The following is a 22967-nucleotide window of genomic DNA, read 5'->3' as shown; positions in this document are numbered from 1 at the left end:
TTATACCTCTCTTTGTCGGTATCAAAATCCCAATCACGTGGTCTCCGTTTGTCCCAGCTGATGAAGGATTTTCTAGACGTATCTACTGTAGTTTTACAGATCACTATCTCAGCCAATAAGCAGGGAGATTCTCGTAAGCGTTTTTGATAAAGTAACTAGTCGGTGTTTTATGAGTGGGATATGGGGTTAGGTTAGCAATACAAAATTTGTTTTCAGTGTTTGGTCTTTTTTACCTGCTCATTTGATTGAGAACTGTTCTAGAATATTAGCCTTAATAAACAGATTTAAATTTATTTTTTAAATATTTTATTTTTTGGCTTCTCAATGTGTTTTGGTTGAACATAAATATAGATTTGGTAGATTGTTTGAATACAGTCCAGTAAAAAAAAAATAGTAATTCGTAAACAACTTACCTATAAGATACAGAAGTGTATCTCCTTGTGAAAAAGGATTGGAAAAAAAGCTACATTTCGAATGTTTTATGTAAAAAAATACAAATTCCTGTTAATCAGCCGACATTTGGTTGATTTAACAGATTCCGCTTTGAGATTATTCGATTTTCTGAAACCAATTTGAAATGTAATAAACTTAAGATCAATTTTACTGGCTCTTCACTTCCTTGACAACCCCCACGGCCTTCCTATTCCATTCCAACCGATTCAACAAGAATTATTGTCCAACGACTTATTCCAAAAATAAAAGTGTGTGCTCCAAGTAGTCTAATCGATGAGCTAACTACGGCGCGTTCACTTACTCATTGCGTCTTGCCGATTTATCCACAAGATTTGCATCGCGGATCGTGGTTACGTCGCTTGCGTCGGACACTCCCATATGTTATGGGGCGTGGGACATCAATCCCCATACGATAGCATCGTTGACGAATTGAATGACATAAGTTTTGGTTGTGCGCGCCCAGAGCGAGAGAGAGAGGGCAAATGAAATTCGAGTGTATCATTTATCTTTGCCTGCTCCAATATTCCGGACGGTTGAGCAGATTGAAATTGTATTGAAAATTTTAGTGCGTGAATTGTAAACAAGGTACCTATTTATAATAGTTAGTTTTAAGACGTAGCATTGGTTTAATGGAGAGGTCTAAAATAACATATTAAAAGTAATTAGTGATGTACAGTTTCACCTCTTCCATGATTACTGAACCCTCTTTAAATAAGCATCATTGAACGTAGGAAGACCAAAAACTATTTATCAAGACAATTTTCATATTTGTCTGCACTTTAAACCCTTTCTCAAAGGAGATATTTTTGCAAATATCATAAAAAAAATTAGTATCAATGGAATGGGACGAATTATTTCTGAATTATGTGGCGGTTGATGCATTACTATTACCAATTGTTTGTTTAACTTTTATTCTAGCGTTATTATCCAATTTACAAATGCAAGTGGTAGACTTTGGAGATGAAAATTGTACCTAATAAAATATAAGTCCTTAAAAGAAACAAAACGTGAGAGGGATACATAATTCTGAGGATTGATACTATAGGACGGTTTCACCTTACCTCTATCTGTTAGCTTTACCTCTTACGAGTTTACATAAAACTCAGCTTTTGGCATACGAGTATTCGTAAGCTCAACATTCAGCTTTAAGTATACGTCCTCGCCGGCGTATCTACGCCCTAGCCGGCGTATCTACGCCCTAGCCGGCGTATCTACGCCCTAGCCGGCGTATCTACGTCCTCGCCGGCGTCTCTAGCACGTAGTTGCTTTCCGAACGTCATATCAGTCACATTAGCATATAAAGTATGACAAACATACTTCAATGCCACCTTTTAGCGTCAACTTACATAAACGTTCCCACAGTTCGCTGCAAAGCACCGGGTTTACAGTGGAAACGCGCGGTGTACGGATTACCACGGAAGACTCTCGCTATAATGTGCAAAAATTACGGTCAATTCTAGGATTAAGACTAAGCCGGGGAGTGCGCATTTATCAGCGCTTTTACCGGTTAATCGCTGCTGACAACCGGCTGAAATTATCTCGAAGCTGAGTATTCCCGAGTTGTTTATACTTTAAGTTATCCTGATACGTTTCGCGATGATGCAATGTAATTGGTCAAGGTTGTACGGTTGTAAATAAATCGTCGAAACATTATTCGTAGGTTTAGATGTTGTTGGAGATTTTGATGTTTATTATGAATAGTCTCAGTTGTAGGGTGGTTGTTACAGTTTTAGTGTATTGCACTCGTATTCTAATATACTGTTCTATATAAGTAATGTTAATTAATAATTTTCTAGCTCCCAAGACGCTTAACACGTAGCCTACAACAATTACTTCCCTTGTGAACAAGCATCGCGGGTTTTTGACACAAATTAAAGTTTAAATTGTTAAAATTATTCGAAATCAGAAACGTAACGAAACTAGTTTTATCAATATTAAGGGGAATAAATATTCAACGCACAAAAAAATATAAATAAATAAGGAACACAAACCATGTGATCTTTTTTTATCAATTATATAACAGATTTTTAGCCTGGATCACATAGGTTTGAGACCTCTCAACACTTGAATGCATCAATATAATTCTTTTACCAAGGCGATCATTAGGCCCAAAGGTTCTTGCAGTTAACAATGAACCTAATACTTTACCTACCAGGTGAATCTGCTCAGGTCATATGACAGTCGGTAGTGAACGTAGTCTATTAATTGAGCTATTTCTGAAAAGATATGTTTGATAATCAAATTTTTTTAAACTTTTACAACTAGATATTCTGTTCCAGGTGACCGACACGAATGACAACCCTCCGGTGTTCACGGAACAGACATACTCCTTCGACGTGTCCGAGAACTCCAGCCGAGGGTCGCGGGTGGGCCGTGTGGAGGCGCACGACGAGGACCAGGGAGTCAACGGGATGGTCACATACACCGTCATCTCCGACTGGGCTAACGACGTGTTCTCTCTCAACCCCCAGAGCGGAGTGTTCACCCTGACAGCCAGACTCGACTATGAAGAGGTCAGTGAAGTAAAGATTTGTATTTATGCCAAACATTTGTATATCTTTGAATGTTAGTCTAACTAGGCCTTCAGAAGCAATTAAACTTCAGTATACTTATTACTCCACAGTTGTCAAGATGTTTCCAAAAGCATGCGTAGTAAGTAGGCCTACTCCCTGCGCAGACCCAATAACTCCACATGGTAGCGCCGCTAGTTCCCGCAACGCTACTGTGGTTTTACACGTCCGTTTAATCACGTCGGGCGGAATGTGTCAAAACCCCTCTGACAGTTTTCTTATTAAAAGTAATTATGCTCCGACCAGATTTGAGATTTGAGGCAATCCTAGTACAGTTAGACGACAGGCGGGCTGCTTATTTGTTTGGATGAAATTCCAAATCGGACTCGGACGCGTGAGGTTTTATACTGATGAAAGTCTGGACTCAACCCTGCTGGCTGCTGACATGTGCTATTATACGTATCCGTGGGTCAAGGACCCCATAGTGACGTGCGTTGGGGATACGTTTCTTACACAGTTCGTCTTGTGTGTTATAGATTCTCGGGTGTATAAAGAAGTAATGTTTTAAACAGTCAAGAATCAATGATTAGTGTTTTCTGCCATATTATTCTCCACACAAGAAACCTCTGATATTGATGATGACATTCCCACTACCTAATTAAGTGGAATGATGTACCAATTGACCTAACCTTACTTGAAGAGACACACGTTTATTGTGTACACCCATTTACTGAATTATAAAGTCAGGAATAAAATGATTGTCGATCCAGACGTCATTGGGCCATGAATTAATGATGCAATCCAAATAAGGACATTGACTAACAGACAGAAACAAAGGTTTTTGGACTATTCTAGTCAAAATTTATCAAGCCAAAAAAAACTATTTACTACATTATAATAAAAAAAGATTGATGTATAACAAATACTAAAGTTAGGTTAGACGTATGGACGTTTATAACACCATAACGACTACTCAACATTATATAACATTTGGTACAAGAATTAACTACAATACAGATATTCTTCGGGAAGTTTCACAGCAAGACCTTTCATTCAAGTATGCAATTGATATGTGTGCGGCTTATGATTTTCCAAAAGATTCCAAAAGTTCAAACCCATCCTAGCTTTATATATAGATTTGGTGCAAGAATTAAGTATTGTACATATAGACCGTAATTTGACAACCTACTACATAGATTCATAATGCATCAATCAAAAAGTATTCTAGGTTTTCCAACAATACAATTTTCTTGTTCATCTACGATTACTAATAACATTAGTTTTCCTATTCAGAAAAGCTAATTTGATTTCCGAACACGATTTCCACCATCGTTCTGTCATTCTCAGCAGATGACTAGCAGCTAGCAGACACAACGCGAACTATCTTCCGTAATTGGCTATCCATCTCAATTAACAGGTCAGCGATGAGAGGATAAGAATGTGGCGGTGCCTTATACCTTGTTAGACTGGACGTATCCGCCATCCGCCATCCGCTATCCGCTATCCGCTATCCGCCATCATAGACAACCGCAGAATCGGAATCAGCCCCTGATGGATTCTGCCTCGACAAACAATACAATTTACGATACAACTCATTATAAGAATTTGAGTTTTAAATTCTAATCAGCATGAATATTTTACGCGATCGGGATCCAAAGAATCCCACCGGCCGGAGGCGTGTCCCGTTAAAGGTTTTGGTTATTCCCATCGTTTCGACATTTTTGTCATAGCCGATTTATTTTCCAGTTTGCTAGATTCACTAGGTTCGAGCTGGTTTATTAGTGGTTTGGTTATTGTTCGTGGATCTAGCAGTGTTAAACAATTAATTGATCGCTTCAGTGTTTATGGATGGAACGGTGTAAACAGATTTTGGCCGAGAAAACCAAAGTTTTACCTAAAACAGTAGAGCCCTTTACGTTCTTTTACCTACAATTTGCCCCTGAGACACAACTAATTAGCCCTAACTCACTTGGTTGTCCTAAAACACTAAAATTATGGTTTTGAAACAATTAATTTAGTCGTTAGACCAAATTTTCCTCATTCCAGATAATCCTAATTATAGTTGTGTATTTAACAGTTATACTGTAAAATTAAAGTATCGTGGTCCTGATTTTCATTTGTAGAATTATTACACATTCTTCATTCCTAACTCAACAGTTGACGTCATCAATTAATATTTTAACACCACCATTACCATCTATAGTATATATTAATAGGCAAGCATTATTCTTTAAAACATTTTTCTCAGCTTGTGTGCATCGCAGGGAAGTGCGAAGCATACTGTTAGAAATATATTTTACTGTAGATGTGCAGAATCCCTTTATAAATTAAAACAGGGAATTTAAAATAAAAAAATTTAACATGGGCCTTATGGGTTGCCATACTGGTGACAAAATAACAACGAAATATAAACAGAAAATCAAAACAAATGGAAGAAATTTCGATCACATGTTTTATTTACAGCGTGGGGTGAAAATAGAGAAGTCTGTACATGAAATATTTTTGGTCGGGTTTTCGACCAATGGACGACCTCTAGTATTATTTCATATAACAAATACAAAGTCATACAAGTGGTTCGATTTTCTTGTGCATAAACTTCCACAACAACTTTCAACCCTATAGAGGTATAGGGATCTGACTGTTGCCAGTCTTCTCAGCTGTTCATGCCTCGTCAGTTCTGTGTACTGGGTACTCTAGGCCTACAGTTTCGCAACTAGTGACTAGTGCCCGGTTTGCCCACAATATCTATCTTATCTGCAGGACTATCACGCCTGCAGTTGCTGCCGTTGCTCCAGTTATCGTGCAGTTTAACTAAGCAGTTTAGTGCTCCACTGAGAATGTACCTTGTACTGTACAGGATCTCTTAGGACTTTCCCCTGTAACACTCCGAGACGCAACCGCCCTCAGACCGTGTTAACACTCTGTCCATACATTTCTCGGCTAATGTAGGCCTACACCTTGATGTAATATTTTGAAAATTGAAAAAAATAATTTATTAGTCACTGTCCAATGCATTATTGCAGGAAAATAAAATGTAGAAGGTTGTTGACTCGAACCCGAGAATTGTTGGAAACTGGACAGCTTCGTAAAATTACAGCTTAAGATAATATACCCGATCTTAGAATATACACAAAGCTGCAAATCGCATCTCACTACTCCTATTCGCACTCATCTTCATTCGTATTTTGGTATACACATCTGTTAAATCTTATACAAACGATAAAGTTAAGTTAGGTAGTTCAAGTACATTATTTTGTAGTAGTTATACGTTTCAAGGTAAAAATACTTTGAAATATAAAATCTAATTGTTTTAATTTTGTGTATTTTCTAGCTACTTTAAGCCTATCACTTTGATTGACGAAGTAATGTAATCACATACATTTTTCACCACTAACAGTTTACAACTAACACGGCAAAAGAAGGAAAGGTATCGCTGGACTGAAACCTCTGCGTTTTTTCCGTCTCATAAATATCCAACAATACGACAGTGACGAAAGCAAACAAGTTGCCATAGCAACACGGGCGTAGCTACTAGACGGTATAGACTATGGACACCAGTACACCAGAACACCAGTACAGGTGATATATGAGGAGAGGCGGACATCGAATATGTATGACTGGACTCTCGACGGCTAACCAGTGAAAAGCAGTCGATATAATTGGGAATCGTGGATGTCTACTTGATGTAACATTCATTATGGGAAGAAGGAATCGGTTCTCCAGGAATATTCAGACAGACGCGTGAGATGAAAAGATTTTTTCGTCATACTGCAGCAAAAACAATAGTTTTTAATGCATGCGTTGCCGGTCTAAATTAGCAATTTTACTCTCTAGGGAGAAATAATCAATTTTAGTCCCTAGTAAAAATCAGCTGTTATATACAGTTGTAAATTTCGATTGTGGCAATCGTATCGATCGAAATTATTAATCGATTAATTTATTATGTAAGGTTTTAGCATATTGTTGTCGATCGCTCAACATATCGAGGATATAATGCACTGTATCACAATCGTAATAAACGAAATGGAATCACTTGCTCATCAGCTGCTTCTTTGCATTTGCAGGATTGAATAAAATGTGGGAGTCGTTATCTTTACATAATTTTTTTTTTCTTTTTCTAGCTTAGTTTGTTTGTTTGTTTCAATGATGCAATGTGACGAAAAATATAGTTAACCACACGCGCAAAAAGTTTCTTTTTTACCCTCGCTCATTTTCCGAGGCTTCGCCTAGATCGTAAAACTTGACCTCGGGTCAAATAAAGTCACTTTAGGCCCTAGTGATGAAATATAATATAATTGTCTCGAGGTATTATGCGAGTTTTTAATGTTTTGCCCAGGTTTGAACGGCTATGTGTATACATTTACTATACTTTACTTTCGCCCCTAAATCGAAGCCAATCAAAATAGTAAGTCTCTATTATGCAATTATTTTATTTGCTTATAGGCAATTGAATATCGTTACTTTGTCGCTACGTCATCTCAAGCGTCTCAACTGTAAGACCGTTTATAACGCGATACGACAGGACCACTGTTCGTTAGTGTCACCTACATTCTTGTAAGGGAAATGACTAATGTTGTTTCCCTCAGGTACAAATGAGCGGGTACTGGCTACCGTACACCCTGCGCGGAGGTATTTAAATTATCGAATTAAAGTGGTTCAACAAGAATTCCCGATCGTTAGACCTCCCGTGAAAATAAATCGGGAGCGATACTATCCGATGTCTAAATAAATTACAAACATAAATCGAGGAGCAGCTGAGCGCAGACGTTAGGCCCCGCATTGCGCGTTTGGTCTGTGAAATGTTTTTGCTCCGTAAAAAGAGGACAACATAATTTATAATTTTGTAGGAGCCAATTTGGAAGAGAACGCTCTTACATTCTTCCGCTCTGCGATGTAAAAACGAGCCGTGGAAAACGGATGCTTTTTATCCGTCGGTTATAATCTCGGGCGTTAATTGAATGAGATAATTGCAGTGGAGAGTTTACTTGGGTGGCTGTAGTTTTGGTTCTGAATTGAGTAATTATTCAAGAAATTGTACTATTTTATTTAGGCTTAGATAATTATATGCAATGATATTTTTGAAAGCGATCTGATTCCACGGTTCGTCAAACGAATACAAAAATGTACAATAACAAATGTTGTATCGGTACACCTAGCATTAATGCCCTAGTCTCAGCGAACTTACAAACTACTGAGGTGAAATTTTAGTCAATGTTTTGTATATTTATTTGTCAAAAAATGTAAAAAGAATTTTCTCTATAGGGCTGTTTCGCATACAAAAGTGTTTGCTTTAAAGTCAATTTTATAAGTTAGAGGGTTTTTTTCGTGTACGAATAGTATTTTTGTGTAGTAAGAAGTGAATGATTTAACACACCTCTTCAGATAGAATATTTAACCAAAATGTTCCACAACTTTATTACACATTAAAAAGTTTGCTGTCTTGGCGCTCCGGACGTAATTCAGACGGTATCGAACAGGGACCATTCAGTGGGGGCCAGATTGTTTAATGGGCCCTCAGTCCGAAATCCGTGGACAGGAGGGCCAGTCGCCGCCAGCTACTTGTACGTGCAGAGGTTTACTCGCTCGTTCACGTGACCTCTCCATATCTGAGGGAATTATGGGTGGAAAATTGGGGAAACACCTAAAATGTGATCATTCAACTAAGAATATGGGATTGATTATGGAGTGTGATTACTGCATGCACTATACACAGGACAGTACTTCTAGGTATCAAACTATGCAGTGTTGTTCTTGAGACTTTCATAGTTTATAAGAGTGGTTTGATACCTATTGCAGTATATTGAGTATAAAATCTTGTAATAATAAAATACTTGTTAACTCTTTATGAATAGTTGACAAACTGGATTAGGAACCTAGACATTAATTTGAACAACAAATAAAAACGGGCTTTTAACCAAGAGTACCAAAACTAGAGTTATATTGCTCGTGTTTCAATTAATAGATATTTATACCACTCAAATCTATTGAAAATATTAGGGAAATCTGGGTTGAAGTAACTTAAATGATATGTTTGGACATTGGTGCACAGAATTATTTCCGCTTCCAAGTTTCGTTTGAATGCTTGTGGGAGGAAACTATTTAGTGAACAGATGATTACTTGTCCCCCTTTAAAATCCCTATTTAGCATAACTTCAGAATCAATATGGGAGGGGTGTAGCTCAGGAAAAGAATAATATTCAAGCGAATAATTTGTTAAACCAAGGCCCCACTAGAAAAAAGGGCAACGCAACACTACGTCACAGTGGTGGATAGTTGTACTGTACTAAAATCTACCATACAAATCTGACAAACTGCCAGCTTATTTACCTAAAACGTATGGGATATGACAGTGAATCTATCCACAAGTGTGACGTCATGGATCCTGCAGCATGGCCTGTTTATCTAGTGGGACCTTGGTAGAACCCACTGTAATTTCGCAATACTTTTAGCGAAGGTAATTTAATCAATTGCTTAAAATAGTGTAATAATATATATTTATCTTTAAAAATTATAATTTTAAATTAATATCCTCTATGATTTTTTAATATCAACACTCTCTGATAACCCTTGAACCACTTAAAAACACGACCATACTATTTCCCATGGAAAAATGTAATCAAGGTCACTCATTTACCAAGGTGTTATCCTACGGCCTTCAGTATGGTTTATGAGTTGAGTTAACTAACCGATAACTCTTCAGTAGAGTTGAGTCCAGCTATCGGTAACTAACTGAAGGCGACGTTTAGCTGTAAATAGGTATATTATTTAATGTTACACCGTAGCAATACGTTCTAATAGCTGTGGAAGGTTGCCAATACCAATAGCCGTACGTGCCTTGAACGCCAACCCTTCGCATTAACATTGATGACTTTACCCACATTCTCGTACGGAGGCTGATAAAGAAATAAACATTCAATTTGTTTAACAGTTGTGGCCCCAATCCAAACATCCCTTGGCCAGCTGGCTATGAATAATGTGTTGAAAATGCAAATGTTTGTAGTAAACTTGTAATTGCATAATTTTGTAAAGTAAAAAGGTAAAGTAAGTTTATAACGAATAATTATGGGGTTATGTGTGCCTGATTTCTCTTATACAATGTTAAATCAATGGAATACTTTTTACTCTAATTACCCTAAATGTGATTACTAATTAGAATAAAATTTCACAAAAGTGATTTCGTTAATGTGTATTCAACAAAAATAAGCAGTTCTAATATTTATAATAGATAGGTAGGAGCAGTTTATTTCCGAGGTAATAGTTAGTAATATCTCAAGGTTTTTTAAGTGACCTTCAAACTTGTAATTAAACCTAAAGAAAGAACTGGTAAACTATTGGTGCCATTTCAGTAGGCTTCTTATATTTCTGTGAAAATTATTATTCAATGGTTGATTCTACCTTGATTATTTCAACATATATATAACTAACATCAGTTTTAGGGCCCCAAATTATCGTTTGTCAGGTATAACTTTAATTTAAAGTCATTGAAGCATCTCTTTAATAAAAACAACTTAATACAAAATACTCAATCTATGCCAGAGTGCAAGTCCAAACTACTTTAGTAAACAAATCTTAAACATCCAGAAGATTCCTCTTAACCAGGAAACACTCAAGATTCACACCTTCTCCCACTCGATCTTGTACACCTCACTGCATCTATTGCTGGTAATGGATATCATAAACGATCACAGAGTTGTAGTGAGTATAAACGATACATTTATCGTTGTCGGGAGCAGAAACATGTTAACATTTGCAACAAACGAGCGTGGTTCTGCCAAGGAATTCAACAGTCCTAATCGCTTTATTATCTGGATTTGCCTACGTAACAGTCCCGGGTACATTTCACGCAAGGCCACCGCTTATTTTTATCGCTTGTTTCTAACCTGGATTCCGCCTTGATGAAGTTGTGGAGATTTTACTGCGTGGCCGGCTTTGCAATTGAAATCTTAACGGCGGCCTATCTATGATTGTGTAACTGGTAATCTGTAATCTCTATGGCTTGTGTGAATGTCACGTTTATGTGGTAGAATTGTGGTTAACGTGATTGATTGTGTTGCTTGTTAATGAGAAACAGTTTTGACAGCGAAAGGATTGTTTTTGTGAATCCCTCGCAAGAAGTAGAAATAAGTGTACCTCTTGGATGGGTTTTCTCAAGCACTTTGTAAAAATTGCCAACTTGGTGTAATCCAAATAAAAACGTTGATCATAAATTTAATTTCAAACAAAAAAGTCTAAATAAAGAGATTCTCACATTCCCCAATAACAGTGCATACGTACACAATTGATTGTTGTCTACTTAGTGTTCTGCAAAACTTCGCTAACCTAGAAACAAAATACCATAATCTATCGAATATACTCTGTAAATATCAAACCTCAAAGTTTCAACACTGTATAGTTTATACCTTGGCCTTTTATAGGCCGAAGACGTTTTACCAACGCTTCATTCTTCTAGAGAAAATGCTGCAAGAATCTATTAACAAGACACTTCTTGACCTCTTTAGGACTTAACGCGCCTCTGGACAAAGCAATGACAGGTCATAAACTGTTATGTCGTGTCCTTTCGTGCCTTTTGCTGTGGAGGTGCCTTCAGCATCGCCTTCAGACGGCTGATGACTATTGATGCCTCCAGCTGTTGTCGGAGAGTGACCTTCCCCTTATCTATTATCTCCGTTGGTCGTTCCTCAAGGGTCGTGTCCCGCATGTACTCCGCCCCTTCTCAGTCACCTCACCAGCATCTGTTTAAATATCATAACTGTCACAGTACAATTACAGGTCGACCTTTACGGAAGTGCAACACGTGTTGGATTTTACATATTTAATCATTATTGCAGCATTGTCCTTCTGGCTCTGATGTAGAAGACGTGGCGCTAGTTGCATGATTCTAATAAATGCTAAAATATAGAAATATAAGTCGAAAGTTTGGAAACCAGACTATTCGAAAGAGAAAAATATTTAACCATAACCAGGGTAAATTTGTACGCCCAACCAGATCATTCTAAAGGCATAATTCTCAATATACATTATTTAATCATAATGAATGTAGCATCCATCCTAATCCTAAAATAGAATTTTACTGAACAGAAAACAAAACGTCTTAATTTTTTAGAACAGTCGAAATAGTTTTACTTGACAGCCCTTTAAGAGAAGACTATACATATTTTTGGTTGGGTGATTAGACTGATCAATGGAAAGATACCCTTTAATGTCCTCTAAATGCCGCTGTGATTTAACTAACCCAATTGGCACAAGAACATGATTCAATAGGCACATTTCCTAACATCGACGTCATCGAGGGTGTTAAATTGGAAAATTTGAATGAGTGGGTTTACTGATCCTCACAACAGGGGTTTGTGATTGCCTACTCATGATCAAAATGCACTCGAGCCTTCATTCTACTATAGATGGCAACTTATCTAAAATACAAGAAAACATACATGACAGCCCATGACAGTGCAACATAGTTACTGGATTACTTGCTCGTCAACGTGGACGTCTAAATCAGGATAACGTCAAGATGGAGGGTCAGCCCACTTGGACTGCGACGCGAATAATTTGGCCCGATGTAAATGATGCCCAATTACATGGTATGGCGACCTTGCATTATTACAAGCAATCGGCATTCGATCCATTATTCATATATAACATACGGGGGCCTGCGGGGACGCTGCGGCCGGCATCGCTCATCTCGGCCTCAAAATTGCCAACAAATACTTCATTTCGGTCCCCTCCCCCCTAAATAGCGCGGTGACGTCAGCTGGTTTATCACACGACAGTAAATCGCCCTCCCCCCGAAGGTAACAATAATAGCGCTTTCTTCTTTATAAGATGCTCGAATCTGTCTCGCCGAGGATTTCGGCATAATTTTTACCCGGGGTCGCTGTGCCGGGCGGATCCTAAATCGGGAATTTCGTGATCGTGACCCCCTATACTAAATGTCGTCTATTGTTCGGGCTGAAATCAATTTTAGAATCCGATGTGAGTTCCGATAAAGTTTGACAGGTGTTGAAACACCTGATGATTTACTATAAACGTGGCCAACTTTGTTACCTTAAAAAAAACCTGTTGTAAAAAGCTGTTTCACTCACGACGAAATTGAGCTTAATTGTCTTGCAAGTCCAATTCCCAGCAGCGTTCAGTCAAACCGTGCCCCGCTAGACGCATATGTAGAGAAGCGGCTGGGACTGCGTACTGAACAGTCACGACTGCGCATGGTCATTGTAGCCATTGTACCGCGCATGCGTGAGCTGCCCCTATACGTCCGTCCGCGCATCAATATAGTGTCACTATTCCGCATTATACACCAGAGCTCGATTTATACAGTCCGAGCTTCCGGGGTCAATAGAATGATTGTGGCGGTAAAAATAAGCCAATTGCCCCTGAATGCGAGACCGTTATATTCAGTTTGGTCACGAACTTAAAGGTTTGATCCACCAGATCATGTTGAGGCCTTTTTACTAATATGTTGGCATGTACTTGTATGAAACAGTGATATCGAAACAATAATGTTCCCTCCCCTATTGCCTTTAGTACATTGATAGAGTAGCTCGATAGAATTTTCTTCTACATACTAATAGATCTATTCCCTAATTGCATCCTAGCATTGCTACATTACGTAGTTTGTGAGACTCAAATTGTATACTGAGCCACGACGTTTGTTACAGGTGCAGCACTACATATTCGTGGTCCAGGCCCAGGACGCGGGTCGTCCTAGCCTCTCCTCCACCCTCACTGTCTACTTCAACGTTTTGGATCTCAACGACAACGCGCCTCTCTTCGATCCTCTCAGCTACAGCAACGAGGTGTTCGAGAACGTCCCTGTGGGCACCAGCGTCGTCACAGTGGCCGCTACTGATTTGGACTCTGGTGAGTGGTGTGACGCAATTAATTCTTAGTTAAACAATATGACTTTATAGTTAGTTTAGTTGTAGCATTCGTCTCAAGCATGATGATCCTGGAAGAGTTTGTGGATGTTTTCCCTGGTGAAAAAGATACAAATGCACGAAAGGACTAAAGGTGTGAGGTTGTATCATTCACTCTCTATCGGAAGATTGGGACGCCGCTTTTGGGGGATTTAAGCCAAATGTGTGAAAAATGGGCGTGAACTGTGTGAGATGCATTTTTGTTTTTTTCTTGACTGAGACCAGCTTTTTATAGAAACAGTATAGAGCCAGATCTATGTATTAAAAGCACAACACAAGTTTGATTCCCGGCACAACCACAACATATGGGGTTGGACCGCTTTCCCTGATAGCGTTTAAGTACTTTTACTTGTGATTTCTCATGTAAAATGCCACTGGCTTAAGCATTAAGGAAAAATAATCTGGGTCCAGTTTCGAACCATGAAGTTGCTGCATTTTCCTTAGATCAAACTGGCTTTTAGATTATTTAAACACGCAGACAACCAGCTGATGGCAATGACAAAACAATTGAATTTGCCAGATTCAAGAAAATGTTTTAGAGAGAAGTCTTCAAATAGAATCATCTACTAGATTAGTTTAGGTAGCGACTTCAAAAGAAGACCACCCTCCTAGCTTCAGTAACTATTTCCAACAATCCAACATTCCTAATCAACGCTGTTTAGCTCCATATTTACGAACCCTCAGTGCTTCTGCCATCCAAGTCGACTATGCAGTGTCGCATTAACCTCTTGTGATACGTACGGTTGAAAGTCTCTTGCAATTTCGCACCAATTATCCAACCCGTGGTTTCATTAACCTCCCGCGGGAGTTGAAGGTATTGTGGAGTTGCAGATCCCAGAGCTGATACTCCGTAGTCGTCCGTTGCACACATGATGGCCAGTGGCACATACAGCCGGGTGGTCTCCGGCTAAATCCTCACTCTCGTAAAACCCGTACAATCGTGTAACCAGATGTTATACCCGTCGTGTCACCATCGCCGAGACCTCGAGATCTGATTGGAGCCAGGGTCTGAGGTGGATTAGTATTTACATTAAGTATGGATTTTGAATTTGAATTTCAGTTGAAGGTCCTTTTCGTCGTATGCTAGATAGGGGAGATTGAGTTTAGAGATAGAGGACACTTCTTGAAATCGACAAGGAGCTTCAAAAAAAGATTTGGTTACCAAATATTGGTTATCATTTGGTTATAACCAAATTTGGTTATAAATATTGGGTGGCCAAATGAACATGAATATTAAAAAATTTGGTTCAATTTTTTGACGCAAACAAAAAACAAAGCAATTGTAAGTAACGATACGTAAACTCCCAAAGTTGGCGAGGTGTTGTTAATTCTTACCATACATTATTTCAGTGACTTATTGAACGTGAAGTATAATGCCAAATTCGTTAACTTTGAACTGGAAATGCAGTCCTCGAGAGTAACACGTAAACAGACTGCGAAGGTTTTCTTAATAATTTATTGCATTGACACCCTTTTTGGTAAAATCATTAACTCGATCAAGCACCCCCAAACAGATACAAAGGGTCCCTAGACAGTGCTAATTATATAATGATACAAATTACACTAATAAAAGCTGATTTTCAAAAACAGTGAGAATCTATAGTGCCCAGCCAAAAGCGGCTACCAGAAAGTTCACACCCGTGAAAGAACGCAGCCACTCATCTCATCGACTTTCTGGTGACGAGCCCCGCCTTACTTTAAAGCACGAATCGAGATCTCTAATTATATTCGGAATTGTAAATACAGCCCTCGATCTAACCGCTTAATGAAGGGGCGTAATGCTTAAATTACAGCTTCGTCTACCCTCCTGAAGCAGCGGCGTACCGACGAGAGATCACAATCTTCCTCGTCAACTACAAACGTTATTTCACCTCGGATTCCAGATAACTTTATAATTTGTTTGTGTCCACAGCACTTCTTGTTAGTCGGGAAAGTGAGTGGCTTATCGCGGCCATTGTTTTGCATCCGGCTCGAAGGACCAAATTGTGATGGATTGATTTATCACCGTTTCGGTACGTAAAGGTGGTCGCGATTGGCAAATAATGTTGTGTCATTGTTGATGTACCTATTACCTGCAGTAGTTGGGGTTTCTGTCGAGTGTTGTGTGGATAGTGATGTACTAAGCTTCATTTTATAGTTATCAATCGAGGTTTAAACCACAATGTGATCTGGCGTGGATCATATTTTTATTTTTCATATATCGATTATCATACAACCTTAGTTTAAAACTCTTGTCGCGTAAAGAAAGTGATTAGAAGCTCAGAGACAACACGAAACTGCATTATTTTGTAACCTTAAGGATTCAGACAGTGTGTACTACATATATACATATTTAATTCCCCAGCTTCCCAAGCTTAAAACGTTTGACATTGTAAGAGTGAGCGACCGACAAACCACTACAAACCCAGTCCGTTCCGTCAACAAAACCAACACTGTAAACATTCCTTATCTACAAGGTGATAAAGTCAATCAAAATGTTTGACGAATTAAACTCTCACAATAAACCCACTTGATCTATGTAAATGCGGACGACCGCGTCCGAATACTCCGCTGGACCGGGTCGTAAATAATAAGCCGAATCCGGATTTGGACTGAGTCTCAGGCCGCCAATTAGGCTGATCTATTCCGTAAACAGTTTGTGCAGAGGGAATGTGGACACAGGCATGCCAGATGGGCCGGCCGATAGCTGGCGAAACTAGACAAATGAACACGGCCGGCGTATTTTATTTTTATGAAAAGAAAACATTACAATTATTTATGTCCATTGTGTCCCATGAAATATTAGGTGGGCCGTGATAAGATGGTATCATAACCGGCGGCCCTGGACCACACAGCTCCTAGGATGAATGGGCTGGGGGGGGGGGGCATTCGTGTTAAGAGATTGACGGATAAATTCAAGAGAGGATATTCAATCTTAAGTAAAATATCCTTTGCATTCATCTAATAGTGTGGTTGTTATTGATTGGGACGTTTAACAAATGTTTGCTGTTTGAAGGTAATGTATTGTTCACTGTAAAATAAGGTAGATTTTTAAATTTAAAGTAGAAAGTCCTAACAGCTTTGTAGTACCAAAACAAAGTACCCCATACGACTACTACGACTGCTATCTTTTAACAACAATTGTACAAAAATATTTTATTGAAGACTAATAATTTTGTATCTTAACACCCTTTTAAAACATTTAATCTAAACACAAGTCATACAGCAAGATTTTCTCTATCGAAGTACCAAAACACTCAGATTCGCAACCAGAGTCAACATTCCAGTAGGATAAAAATAAATGCAAACTAAAAATCAACAAATTGTAACGGTTGAACAAACATCGCCGCCATTTTGTACTCTCCCACGATCGTGACGTCATCATTCGTCATTTCGTAACCATAAACCCCTTTAGTCCTGCGAAGGATTAATGTCTCGTGATCACTGAAGTGAAAGAAAAGATTGCCTTTGAATAAATAATAAGCTTCCTGGTAGATTGTCAAAGGAGTTTATACTTGATTTATGATTTGTATTTGTCATTTGATTGCCGTAATCAGTGTGACATTTTAATCCGACGTTTGACATGTTAAAGTCGTGCAAACGTTGGCAAATTATCATAGGCCTAACTTCAACCAACCTAGCTTGTGTCCATATATTCTTCTCGGTGTTAACATTTACTTGTTGTCTTGGCAATACCTTAACACAAGTCAACCGTTGATTAGAGCCATTAAACTACTACACGACGTAATTACATTTTTCGTCAAACTTTCCCCTTTAGAGTCCTTTCCTATGCTTTATCATCTCTTCATAATTTACATAGATTTTAAACTAGCGGCTGTACCCATGTTCCGCAACGGGAAAGAAAATCAGTTTCATAATCATTTACATAGATTTAGAATAAACAATCTATGATAAAGTTTTAGATTGAATAAACCTACCACGTAGTTGTGTAAAATATATTTAATTTCTTGAGATCAGCTGTCTTAAATTGTAGAATGAGCATTTGGCAGTTCTTGTTTACATTGAAATGTCGAAGCAAAGATAAACATAATAGTTTTCTCATTCTGAAATGGAGACCAATCGATAATTACTTTTGAAACCCTCATCTCAAAACTTTGGACATTCACGAGGCGAAGCCCAAGGGTAACTCAAGGATTTGAATAGGCATATGACGTTCCTAGATATATTGACCATCTTTGTGATTAGTTTTAGCTATATTGTTTTAGTATTTTAGTCGTGACAGCCACCCAGACAGACAGACGTCACACACCACCTCAATTTTATAATAGTTTAGATAAAGACGTAGTTTTTATATGTCACAGTACTATACAACAAAGCAACAACACCAAAACAGAAAAATATGGTAATACACTTTAGTACTGCAAATATGACATACCCCCGTATATTTCCACTTATAACAGTACTCCATGTTTTTTTCTGTTGGACATTCCCGGCATTTATACGCTGTGCTCGTAGCCGCGGGTGACGGAATACGCAATACGCAGCGATGTCGTATCTCCGCGCCGCGGCCGTGTTGGCGTATATCACCAGGTTCTAACTCAATTACAACTGACCTTTGGTGCATATTGCACGTCGTCTCTGACTCTGAGATGCCCATCGCAAGCTTTATCTCATAGCTTTGCACTCTATTAGTATTCGAGCCATACCCGCACCGAGGTGGAAGAGTACGATGTTCGCAACGTTGACGAAGGATTTTACTACACAATTAAATACTAAAACTTCTTTTAATTATTTCTCCGTTTACCCTGTAGACCGAAAATCGTATTAGGTATTGCGTAACCAAATTTAATTTAATTTAATTTGTGTATATTGCGTACACACGTTTTTAAAGATCGGATCAAATGACCTCAGCTATTTAATTGTAATTCTTAACGGACTAAGCAATGTGTAAAGGTTAAACACAGAATTGCATTAAGGATTATCAGTACCATCAACCTAAAAACCTATGGTAGCTCGTTCAAAATATTGGATTTTGTAGCTGAGAGTAAAACATTCCTACCTAGGCCTATCTAACTAAATAGCCGATTTATGAGAAAGCGTATACTTTTTACAGTAGGTATTCTTTCTTATTCTTCGCTGGAACATTGAAGTCACATTCGTCGGGTATCAGTGTGTTCCTGACGATTTAGTTACGAAGGCCCCTTCTTGCACGTACTTCCTCTAGTGTAGTAGCACAGACTATAGAGTATGTAATGTTAAGTCTGTGGTAGGAGTGTCCACTCTCCACTGTCAAGTACAATAACCACAATCGAGTAGCGCAAGCGCGCTTGCAACAGCGCACACTACCCTACCCAGTATCGCGATCGACATTCCCGCGCGGTATGACCGACTGATTGAAGAAGGCCGATGTCACCAGCTTCTTTCCCACATTTCCCCGGTATTGCGGCAACTCGATTTATTACGCGAACTCCGACCTCGCGATCGCTTCAACAAAGACAATAAATATTGTTCGGCCGGACTATAATTCCATAAGTGAGCATTCGCGGCCGATAGTGCTCCGAATGACGTAATTATCGGGGTCCTCCGATCGGCAAACTACCAGTGTTGTAATGGATGGCTAGATGTGTGATAGGACCTCGGCTCAATTAATTCGCTCGCACCATCGACACCGGTCGGTGAAATATACGGGAGACTCGGGCGTTATGAATGTTGAACGACGTCGTATAGTGGTTCGCGAATCGCGGTGTGTCACTGGAACTATAGTGGTCATCTCACCGAGAATTGGTTGTTGACAAAACATATCTTCTTCGTCAAGGACAAAATGCAATTCGAAAGGTCGAGTGGTACTCTCCATCTTCATGTCTATGAAAATGACTGGTGTGGTGTAAAGCAGGGTGACATAACAAGTTTCGAGATTTCCAAATTTCAGAAAGCACAGGCTGAATGATATCACCCGGTAGTTGCACGGCTCGGATGATGGCGGTCGTGTTAGTCTAGTCAGCCATCACGCCACGGCGCCGCCATCTTGCCGCCGATTTGAATAACGATTGATTGATAGATGATTGATCGATTCACTTGCTACTTGACCGCTGACGATTCCCCGCTGCCGCACACGGAGACTATTGTCCGCTCGAGAGATTCTGTTTACTTGCACGATTCCCAGCTCTCTCCGACTCTATCCTCGAGGCAGTGTGTTTACTTTGGCGCATTTGAATATCTTCGTCTTTTCCCAAGCTGGATTTTCACACAGTTTGTAGATTATTGGTTCGAGTCACTGTTCGTTTGGTGCCATTCGGGTAACAATTTCAATTGTTTTGTTTCCATATGTAAAAAAATCTCTTGTCTATACATATCCTTATATCATCGAATATGAGTGGTAAATACCAAATCAACAATATTGTTGGCTTCTGGTAGTGTTTTAGTTCACTCCCATTGGGACAACTGTTAGAACAACATATTAAAATGACAGTTTAACTGCAAATCGAAATCACAAATAGCCAGGATTGTTATTTTTTGACTGGCCGAATGGAAAAGTTTTATACTCTCACCAAAATTGAAGCAAGATCTACCTGTAATTGATCATTAGACTAATTATGGTTTGTTCAAGATTAAATGGTTCCTCCTGTAGCCAATTTTCAGTATAGTCCCTTTATTCTTTAGATGCATTCATTCGGTTCAACAATTCTTTTGCTGATGAAAATTGACTTCACCAAAAATGCTCATGTTTGATTCTGTTCCAGGAGAGAACGGTCGGCTGGAATACACCATCGCCAGCGGTGACGACGATGACATGTTCGACATTGGGAAGGACAACGGCACCATACTGACTCGCAGGTCGTTGGACAGGGAGACCAAGAGTTTGTACAACTTGGTGATCGTTGCTACAGACCAAGCTAGGTCTCCTCAGCCGAGACTGTCCTCCACGGTACAGGTGAGCAAGGATACAGAAAAGATCATTTTAAAGGTGGAAAAAATGGGAGGCTGTTGTCTGAAAGAATGAAATCTGTTTAACTGTGAGACTGTTGTCAAGTCAGGAGGTCGATTGGGTGTCAAAGCTGTAGACATACGAAACGGTTCTCGTGCACATTACATACATCTGCTGGCATTTCACCTCTCTTCTGTCCATAGCCACCAGTGTATGAAGTTATTTATAAAGTACGTTTGTACTTACATTCTGTCGGTTTTTTCGTTGCACAAAAAGATCGATCATGTGCAAAATCACAAGGTATACGACGATTCTAAGAATACCCGTACATCGCACTTGTCTATGTAAAATTTCTTTTATCTGTCTACCATTTTCTACTACATTTCCCACCATATTTGATGCTGTTTAGGAGTCATATACGCCACCCTGACATTAAGGAAATGAAATAAACTTCTTTAACCTAAAAAATACACGTCCTAAAGATATTCTTCGAACTATCCTCAAAAATGTCAAAATATACCCACCTTGTTTAACGGTACAGCAATGTATATTTATATCGGCCTGCATACATAACTTTTTGCCAAACCTCCCGCAACATTAAGTACATCTTTGTAGCACATATCACCTTGTGTTGAGATACGGCAGCTAGCGAGAGCGACTACCTCGAGTACACAGCCTGTCGGTCAACAAGCTCACCCAGTCCTGTTGTCCAATCGACCAACAAGGCTTAAGCCAACACCGCTCTAACTATGTTTACCTTTCGAAATACCTCCCTATTGTTCCTACTATTGGAGATTCAAATGTTTCTATTCATCCCGGCCTCTCCACGTCCCTCCAGTCTTCAAGGATAACGGTGCTGTGAAATTTATGCGGACGGTTGTGTCGAAAGGGAAACATCTACGATATTATGCACGTCTGTGTAGGGATAGGCTGGAAATGTTAAACGTAGGTCTGTGTTGTTGAATTCATTGTGTACACCGAAACCGTTTGTTGAAAATAAGTTAAACTGAGTTTTTACAGAACTCCGTCAAAATCGTTTTAGTATTGCCTACTTATTAAGTGAAATAAAATCAAAATATACTTTATTCATTGCACGCACTTTTCTTCATTTTAGTACGGTAACTAAATTCCCAATCACAGAGGTGCAAGAATATGAAGGAGGTTATGAAGACACTTTCAATTATGAGATTCCCTAAAAGAACTTTTGCTTTATACCACTTTTCATTTATTGTAGGGCAATCAAAGAACACTATAACTATTGCATCCGGGGTTTTCATCATAAATTTTCCCGGTCTTTTAAATTGCATAAACAATTCTGTATTTTATAGTATGCATTTTTTCTTCTCGTTCTCTTCTGTGGTGCCAAATCGTTAATTTTCGCTGTCCGTCAAATTGAACTCTCTTACTTGGAAGTCTTAGTCCTTCTTATATGTTCGGACTCTCAATGTCGACATATATAAGGGAAGTGTACGAATAATTTTACCCTTTTAATTGGACCGATCATTTGTTTAATCAATTAATCAGCTAAACTCTTTATGCTAAAGCAATACTTTTTATGTCATATTTTTTCAAGCTACTAGCTGAATATTATAAATTCAGTCAATACCAAAATATTTCACTTAATTAATCGTTCTTTCTTTTCAGAAAAGTATTTTACTAGAGAAAATGAAGAATGTTAGTATTGTGTATATAATTTCACCTTTGCAATGTTCTAAATGTCACCAACATTACTCCAGGTGAGCATCGTGCTGAAGGACGTGAACGACATGTCACCCGAGTTCATCACTCCAAACGAGACCTCGGTGATGGAGAACATCCCGGTCAACACCGTGGTCCTGGCAGTCAAGGCGATCGACAAAGACGAAGGAAGGAACAGCTACATCGAGTACTCTCTCAGCCGCGATCCAGCGGTGACAGGGGTCTTCTCTCTGGGACCTGTGGACGGCCTCCTCAGGGTTACTGGGCGGCTGGACCGAGAGACCCGGGCGAACTACACGCTAGAGATCAAGGCCAAGGACAGAGGTGACCCTCCCAGGTTCTCCAGGACCAACATCTTCATCAAGCTGCTAGACGAGAATGACAACAGCCCGGTGTTTGATCCCAAGCAGTACTCGGCTTCTGTTGCTGAGAATGCTAGCATCGGAGCATCTGTGTTACAGGTGATTATTGCTTTCAATCTAGTTTAGGTTATTCTATAAATATGCAAAAGTACAATAAATCTTA

The 22967-nt window shown here is 39.0% G+C and overlaps 1 protein-coding gene across 1 annotated transcript in view; it reads left to right on the top strand.

The window, feature by feature from the left end:
- The window catches only part of LOC128987233 (cadherin-related tumor suppressor-like), a 208059-nt gene that overhangs the window by 148560 nt on the left and 36532 nt on the right, over positions 1-22967 (top strand). The window contains exons 3-6 of the mRNA XM_054407983.1: positions 2733-2966; positions 13622-13823; positions 20560-20750; positions 22481-22903. Of these exons, the coding sequence (XP_054263958.1) occupies positions 2733-2966; positions 13622-13823; positions 20560-20750; positions 22481-22903 (1050 nt within the window). The remainder of the gene's footprint in view (positions 1-2732; positions 2967-13621; positions 13824-20559; positions 20751-22480; positions 22904-22967) is intronic.

The sequence above is a fragment of the Macrosteles quadrilineatus genome, unplaced genomic scaffold (genome assembly GCF_028750875.1).
Source record: "Macrosteles quadrilineatus isolate MER2022 unplaced genomic scaffold, UCM_ALF_1.0 Scaffold_2__2_contigs__length_208266976, whole genome shotgun sequence".
NCBI classification, from domain to species: Eukaryota; Metazoa; Arthropoda; class Insecta; order Hemiptera; family Cicadellidae; genus Macrosteles; species Macrosteles quadrilineatus.
Note: the sequence above shows the minus strand (reverse complement) of the source record. Positions and strands in the feature narration are given on the sequence as shown.